This window comes from Nannospalax galili, unplaced genomic scaffold (assembly GCF_000622305.1).
Source record: "Nannospalax galili isolate Female #2095 unplaced genomic scaffold, S.galili_v1.0 scaffold2227, whole genome shotgun sequence".
NCBI classification, from domain to species: domain Eukaryota; kingdom Metazoa; phylum Chordata; class Mammalia; order Rodentia; family Spalacidae; genus Nannospalax; species Nannospalax galili.
Window position 1 is genome coordinate 19,949 of NW_008356468.1, and position 7,546 is coordinate 27,494.

A 7,546-nucleotide genomic window follows, 5' to 3' on the forward strand; every position below is an offset into this window, starting at 1 on the left:
GGGTCGCCCCGCCTGCGCGCGTCCGCGCCTCTGCTCTTCGCCAGTCCTGTGACTCCGCCCTCCTGAGCCGGCGGATGATGATTGGTGCACTGCTGAGGTGCTCTCGCCCCCCAATCCCGGAATCTGAGGCTTTTGCTCTGGGTGGGTTCCACTGCTGACGCAGATACTGTTCGTCTTTAAAGCTGCGTTTGTTGACTTCGGTGTGCGTTGGGGTGTCGGGAAGGTACAGGCCGAGTGAAAACATAAACCAGAGCTGCTGTCTCTCTGAAAGTGCACAGTTTCATAGTCCGCAGTGGTCAGCGGGGGTCAAGTGCTTCCGTTTTAGAAGCCGGGAAGCGGCAGTAGGGCCTGGAACTTGGGTCTGGCCTACCTCACAGCTGGTGTTTGGGCTATAGACCTGCTGCACCCATTTATTTTTCTGTTTTAATTTTGTACTTATTTTTTGTTGTGCTAGGGAACAACCCTGGGTTTCACTTATGCCCGGCAATCGCCATACCACGGAGCTCCACCCCCAGCCTTATAATTTAAATTGGTAACATTTTACGTGATGTAAAGTGAAAAAATTAGTCATCTTGTTTCCCAGTCCCATTTGGGGTGAGTTTAAAAATTACAAAAATCTTGCCGCGGGTGATCGTGCAGGATGATTACGGAGTTCGAGGTTAGCCACAGTTACATAAGACCCTCTCTCAGTAAAATTATAAATTATTTTGGCGCTCCCTTCCCGTTCCTTGCTCCTAAGAGATAAACTGAGGTACTGGAAAGTGCCCCCAGGTGATTTTGGTAACAGCTACTTTATTTTTTATTTTTTATTTTTTTTAAGTCTTTAAGACAGGGTCTCCTTGTAGCTCCAGCTGGCCTGGAACTCACTGTGTAGACCACACCTGGCTAACAGCTGCTTTTGGAAGTGGTCCCTTTTGGCCAGCACCAAGTTGTGCTGCTTGTGCCTCTTCCACAAAATGCATCTACTTAGGTGTCTCACTCATTGCCACATTGGGATAAGCATTTTTTCAATAAAGGTGAAAGAGATGTGCTATATGTGTTGGTAATGTTTTTTTCAAGACATTATTCAAAGTGTGGCTCACCAGGTGTGAGTGGCTTGGGATGGTGCCCCAGATTCCCCTGTTTGGTCTGTGGGCACTTTGGTTGGCATGGTTGTCTATACAGTTTGTGGGGGCTCCGTATGCAGAATGAATACACAGACCCCAGTGGCATGCCCTGTAGTCCCATGTAATGGGGAGGCTAAGGTGGAAGAATCACTTTAGGCCAGTAGTTGAAGACCAGTCTGGGCAACATAGGGAGATCTCAAAAAAAAAAACAAAAAAAAAACTAATCATGGTGGCTCTTACCTGTAATCACATGAGAGGTAGAAGTGGAAAGATCAGGAGTTCAAGATCATTCTCAGCTACTAAGTGAATTTGAGGCCAACCTGGGCTACGGGAGTCCATCTCAAAACACTGAACAACAAAAAAGATTGTAGTTCTGGATGGTGTTTGTAAGCACAGTGGTGAAGTGCTTACTGAGTGCTTCCTAAGCACCTCCAGGCCCTGGCTTTGATCTCTAGTACTGCAAGTTAAACTATTTCCCTCCAGCCCTAGTGGCACAGGCTGTACTCATCTCAGCTGTTCCTAGAGGGTGAAGCAAGAAGGTCATAGATTCAAGGCCTGCTTGAGCTGCAGATCAAGTTCAAGGCCATTCTGGACAATTCAGTGAGAGGCCCAAGTATACAGCTCAGTGGTAGAACACTTGTCTATGATGAGCAAGCCCTGCACCAGGTTCTATCCCTAGAACCTCCCAAATTTTATCAAACAAGGCATAGTAATACACACCTGTAATTCCAGCAGTGGTGAGGTGAAGGCAGGAAGATCAATTTTGAATTGAAGGCTAGCCTGGCCTACGTGGCAAGGCCTGTCTCAAAAAAAAGGACTGGGGATGTAACACATGGAAGGGCACTTGCCTAGCATGTATGAGGCTCTGAGTTCCATCTCCAGCACCGCAGAAGAAAATGTTCCTGGAGCATTAAACTAAGTTTAGAGCCCTGTTGATTAAATCAAATTCAGGGTATTTTTTAACACAGCTCAATGCAGCCAGCTGTATTCTGTTGGCTGAAATGTCTGAGAAATACTTTTTTTTTTTGAGGATTTGTTTTAGCTTTATTTGTTTGAGACAGGGTCTCTCTATGTAGTCTTGGCTGGCCTGGAACTTGCTATGTAGACCAGGCTGGCCTTGAACTTTAAGAAGTAAAAGTTTTGTCAAGACTTCAAGTCCCCCAAGTGTGTGTGTCCTTGTCCCTTGCTGTTGTCCCTGCCGAGCAACATCTCACAGATCAGTGACTCTCTTTTCTTCTATTTGCTCCCCAGCTGCTGATGCAAGGCGTCCCCTGGGCCCCTGTCAACTACACTGCTGACCAGCCCACCCACCTGTGCTACGCCTTCTTGTGGGCCTTTCCCCTGCTTCTGTGGGAACCCTGTGACGTGGGTTCAGTCCAGCCAGAGAAGAAAACCCTCTCATGTTAGTGTTGCAGACCCCAGAGGGTGAGAGAAAGGGGGACATTATTCAGCCTTGAAACTCATGGGCGCAGCCCCTAAGGAACCGTTCCAGATCTTTCTGTAATCAAAGCCCTCTTGTTACCTATGTCCTGTTTCCCCTGCAATTTTTACCTGCCAAACTGTACCGATAAAGTAACCATTGACTTTTCCTTTTCCAAATTAACAGACGTCTATGACTGAGTGTACAATAAAATTAATGTTCCAATGATTCCTATGATGTCGTCAACAGCCAATCAGGGCTCCTGATCAGCATGAGCTAATCAGTGGGGCCAGAATGAGTTGGTAAATTTCAGCATGCAAAGAAAATTAATCTTTAAATCTGCCTTTGTGGTCTTATTGTGGGTAAGGGTTTGATTTCTTGTGGGTGTTGTAACAGCATCACTAATCTGATCTCAGGTGCCCTCTAGGGGGATAATGGTCCCAGGCTGGACCTGGGAAGGACTTGGTCTTGCTTGTGCAGGGTGTGTTTGGGAGGGAGTAGTGGGGAATACAAATCTGAAGGAGCTGGCCTCCTTGTTGGCATCCATACAATGTTTACCTGAGGCTTCTGAAGGACTGAATTAGATCGTGCTCCTCGGGTATACTAGTTCCTTTAGCCCCAAATTGCTTCCTGCTCTGAAGTGTGTGATGAGACCACCAGTTATATGCCATGTTCCCTCCCCACCTGCACTTTGGTCCACTGAGATTTTACTTAGTACCTCCTACCTCCCCGAAGAGGAGGTGGCACTGGTCCTTCCTGGAGTGGCTTCTCAAAGGCAGACCCTGTTCTTGTGGGCCACTTTGGCATTTTGTAAGTTTGCAGAATTAGAGCTCCTCTTGGGTCCAGGTGGCATGCTGAGCTCTGGAGGGATGCAATGGGCCCAGTCTCTATTCCTGGAGGTGCTGAGTCTAATGAGAGTCCCTGCTGGAAATCCAGCCCTCTGCATGCTGTGATGCAGAATGGTGCTCAGGAGGGACTTTGGTCACCTAACCTGGGTGGGTGGGGAAGCATTCAAGGAACGCTTTGTAGAGGATGTGAGCCCAAGGGCAAGCTGGGCAATTAGGGAAAAGGATACAGCTAGGAGGGCACCTGTTTTTCAGTTGAGGGGACATTGCTCCTGTGGCAGTAATTATCCCTCCAGGATAAGACTGGGTTGAATTTATCCACATCTGTAGGTAGTCACCAGAGCCCTCAGGTGTAATTGGTGGGTGGGATGGAGTTGACACTCTTGGTCCTCTGTGTGGCAGGTCCCGCGTGGGTGCTGAGATGGCCAATGAGAATCACGGCAGCCCCCGGGAGGAAGCATCCCTTCTGAGTCACTCCCCAGGCACCTCCAATCAGAGCCAGCCCTGTTCTCCAAAGCCAGTCCGCCTGGTTCAGGACCTCCCAGGTACTGGTAGGGAGGGGTGGCGGGGTGGCGGGTAGCAGGGGTGGTCCGTGAACAGCCCTGACCCTGGCTGGGTTCACACTTGTTTGCAGAGGAGCTGGTGCATGCAGGCTGGGAGAAGTGCTGGAGCCGGAGGGAGAACCGTCCCTACTACTTCAACCGATTCACCAACCAGTCCTTGTGGGAGATGCCTGTGCTGGGCCAGCATGATGTGATTGTGAGTGCCAGCTTAGGGCAGTGGTCTCAGGGCAGCCTCTGATATATACCTCAAATATACCCTGAGCAGCTTGGTGCCTAGCCCTACAATGTCAAGTAAGACAGTCCCTGTCAGTCAAGCAGGAAGACTGACAAGTGAACAGGTGATTATAATAGTGTAACACAGGGAACACCACTGTGCATGTGAGATAGGCGTCAGCAAGATGGGCACACTCCTTTCCTTGGTGTGCTTAGTCTGTTAGAGGCAAAGAGTAGGATTCTGGTTGTGAACTTACTTGTAGAATGGTGTTGGAATCCATTTGGCTCTTGCCTGGAGAAGAGAAGGTAGTTAGGAAGAACTTCTCTGAGAATCAGTATTTAAGGTATGTTAGGCTGAGAGAGCTGAGTAAGAGGGGAGGGGAAGAATGTTCTAGTAATAGAGGTACAGGCTATCTGATAGGAACCTGGACTCGTGGGTCCCTAGCTGGAGCAGCCATTACTGTGGACAGTCATGCAGGGGTGCCTCCATTTTGCAGGAGGACCAAAGGGGAGGTTACTGGCCCACAGCTATGCAGCTAGCAGCAGGCATGCGGGATTTGCAGTGTGGTGAGATTTCAGGGCCACACACACTCTTGGTGTCACCAAAGGGGTCAATGCACAGAGCCTTGCTCTTTTGAAAATAAGCATTCCTTGACTTTTCTCTTTATTTCTGGTTTCCATTTTTTTTTTCCCTTAAGGCACTGATCTCATGCCGAATGTCATGGCCAAGTCACACTCACTGCCTTGTGTCACAATGTCAGTGGTGAGGCAGGGTTGACATGGCCTTTCTGAAGCTGAGGGAATCAGGAAGGAAGTAGCTCCCTCACAGCCACAGTTGCAGGTAGCAGGCAGGACTGGAGGCCGAGGTTCTCTACCTGTATCCCAGCCCTCTGGCTTCTTTGAGGAGCCAGAGACAGGGCAGGGAGGCAGAAGGGGCCTGAAGTGCTGGGGCTCCTAAGCCACTGGCCCTGGCTGCAACTCTGCTGGTCTTCCTCCACCAGTCGGACCCTTTGGGGCTGAATGCGACCCCACTGCCCCAAGACTCAAGCTTGGTGGAAACTTCCCCTGCTGAGAGCAAGCCCAGGAAGCGGCAGCTCTCAGATGAGCAGCCGAGTGGCAATGGTGTGAAGAAGCCGAAGGTGAGTGCCAGGAGCTCCCAGGACCTGGGTGGAAGTGGTGGCCTGGGGCTGGCAGCCAGCAGGTTCCCTGCAAGGGCTGGGCCAAGAGGGGGCCCCAGATGCAGCTGCTGGGACATAGCACTGAGCCAGGTTGCACAATATCCTGACTTGATGCTTTTGATTCTTCTGCTCCAGATTGAAATCCCTGTGACACCCACAAGCCAGTCAGTGCCCAGCTCCCCCAGTGTCCCAGGAACCCCAACATTAAAGATTTGGGGTGCATCCCCTGAAGATAAACAGGCAGCTCTCCTCCGACCTACTGAGTGAGTCCCTATTGCTTGGCTTGGATATACTCATTGCTGAAGGCCAGCCTAATCAGGACTGTGGGGTATGGTGATGATGGGCAGGTTATCTTTACTGCTCTATGCCCCAAGGGTGTACTGGGACCTGGACATCCAGACCAATGCTGTCATCAAGCACAGGGGTCCTTCAGAGGTCCTGCCCCCGCATCCTGAAGTGGAGCTGCTCCGCTCTCAGCTCATCTTGAAGCTTCGGCAGCACTACCGGGAGCTGTGCCAGCAGCGAGAGGGTAACTGGCTCCTGGGCCTCAGCCCCCTTATTTTCCACCTTTGGCAAAAGCCAGGACTTGGGTTTAGGAGTGATAAGAGGAGCCTGGTGGTTCCCAGCATGTGCTGTGGAGGGAAACAGACTTGTGGGAGTCCTGGCTCCACTGTCTGCTGACTCTATGATGCTGGGTTCACCACTTAACTTCCACATCTGTAAGCTGGGGACTAATTACAGAAAGGATGGCTGGAGCGTACTATTTGCTATGCACTATCAACACTTTTAAATCTTTAAGAGTATAAAAACAAAATTACCTGTACTGCACAGGTTTGTCCCAAGGAGTAAATGAAATGGATGAGCACTCAATAAAATGCACCTTTAAATTTAGAATTACTAAATAAACCTGCTCAACTTTTCTGAATATAGGCTCCTCTCTCTCCCCTTATTTCTTCCAATGCTATAAACTGTAGTGATTTAAGTTAGGAATGGTGGCCTACACCTCCCAGAACTCGGGAGGTTCATGTGGGAAGGTTTCAAATCCCAGGCTAGCCTGGGCTATATGCCCAGACCCTGTCTCAAAAAATAAACCACTCATGATCTCAGAATATAGTTTGGGAAAAATGTGTTCTAGAGAATAAGCACCTGAGACTAACAAGGCCCATGCCTTGTTCATGGCCCCACCCAGTGCCTTCCCTGCATCAGTGGACCCTGTTGACTGCTCCAGATCCCTAGCAGCTCTCCTGTCCCACAGGCATTGACCCTCCTCGGGAATCTTTCAACCGCTGGATGCTGGAGCGTAAAGTGGTGGACAAAGGATCTGACCCCTTGTTGCCGAGCAACTGTGAACCAGTTGTGTCACCATCCATGTTTCGTGAAATTATGAATGACATTCCCATCAGGTACAGCCCCACAGCTTGGCTGCTTGGTCCCTGTGCTGAATCACATGTAGAAGGGCTCTAACTCTGCCCACTTTCTAACTAGGTTATCCCGAATCAAGTTCCGGGAGGAAGCCAAGCGTCTGCTCTTTAAATATGCAGAAGCTGCCAGGCGGCTCATCGAGTCCAGGTTTGGCACATTCTACCCCGCAAAATGGGTCCACAATCAAGGGGAGGCCCTGGGCATGTGGCTGGAGCTCTCATAGCTGCTTGTCATCCTGTCATTGTTCCCAAAGACAGATGGGATGTTAAGTCTAGGGGCCGCTGCCCGAGAAGCTGGTAAAGCGGGATATGGGGAGGAACAGACACCTGAACAGCTGGGTCCTGCACAAAGCTCAACCCTTCTCCTGCTGTTGACCTGCAGGAGTGCCTCCCCTGACAGCAGGAAGGTGGTCAAGTGGAATGTGGAAGATACCTTCAGCTGGCTTCGGAAGGACCACTCAGCCTCCAAGGAGGACTACATGGTGAGAGGGCCCCAGGGTGAGGTCAGCTGAAAGGTTCTTGAACTGCTTCTTCCAGAAAGCCTACTCTGCCTGTCAGGCTGGAGGGATTCCACAGTAGCCTGTTGTTGTCTCCAGACTCGTTAACTACAGATGTTTGACGCTTCTGGCTTTCTCCCAAAGAACATTTTCATTAACCATTTTTTTTTTTTTTTTTTTTTTTTATGGAGAAGCTAGGTGAAACCTTAAAGGAGGAAAAACATCCTTTGTAACATTTCTTAGGCATTATCTTTATCTGTCAATGACTTGGTTTAGGAAAATTTTTAGGGACTGTGGCTTATG

The 7,546-nt window shown here is 49.7% G+C and overlaps 1 protein-coding gene across 5 annotated transcripts in view; it reads left to right on the top strand.

Moving 5' to 3' along the window:
* Pcif1 (PDX1 C-terminal inhibiting factor 1) overlaps positions 1–7,546 on the top strand; it is a 13,675-nt gene that overhangs the window by 2,314 nt on the left and 3,815 nt on the right. For 2 of the 5 annotated variants that reach the window (XM_017803632.2, XM_029556931.1), the window contains 10 exons: positions 2,358–2,531; positions 2,713–2,828; positions 3,774–3,916; positions 4,006–4,130; positions 5,149–5,286; positions 5,461–5,588; positions 5,700–5,854; positions 6,581–6,728; positions 6,811–6,894; positions 7,129–7,228. In XM_017803632.2, the coding sequence (XP_017659121.1) occupies positions 2,821–2,828; positions 3,774–3,916; positions 4,006–4,130; positions 5,149–5,286; positions 5,461–5,588; positions 5,700–5,854; positions 6,581–6,728; positions 6,811–6,894; positions 7,129–7,228 (1,029 nt within the window). In that variant the 5' untranslated portion in view covers positions 2,358–2,531; positions 2,713–2,820. The remainder of the gene's footprint in view (positions 1–2,357; positions 2,532–2,712; positions 2,829–3,773; positions 3,917–4,005; positions 4,131–5,148; positions 5,287–5,460; positions 5,589–5,699; positions 5,855–6,580; positions 6,729–6,810; positions 6,895–7,128; positions 7,229–7,546) is intronic. The other 3 variants (XM_029556932.1, XM_008854600.3, XM_029556933.1) reach the window with 3 other exon arrangements.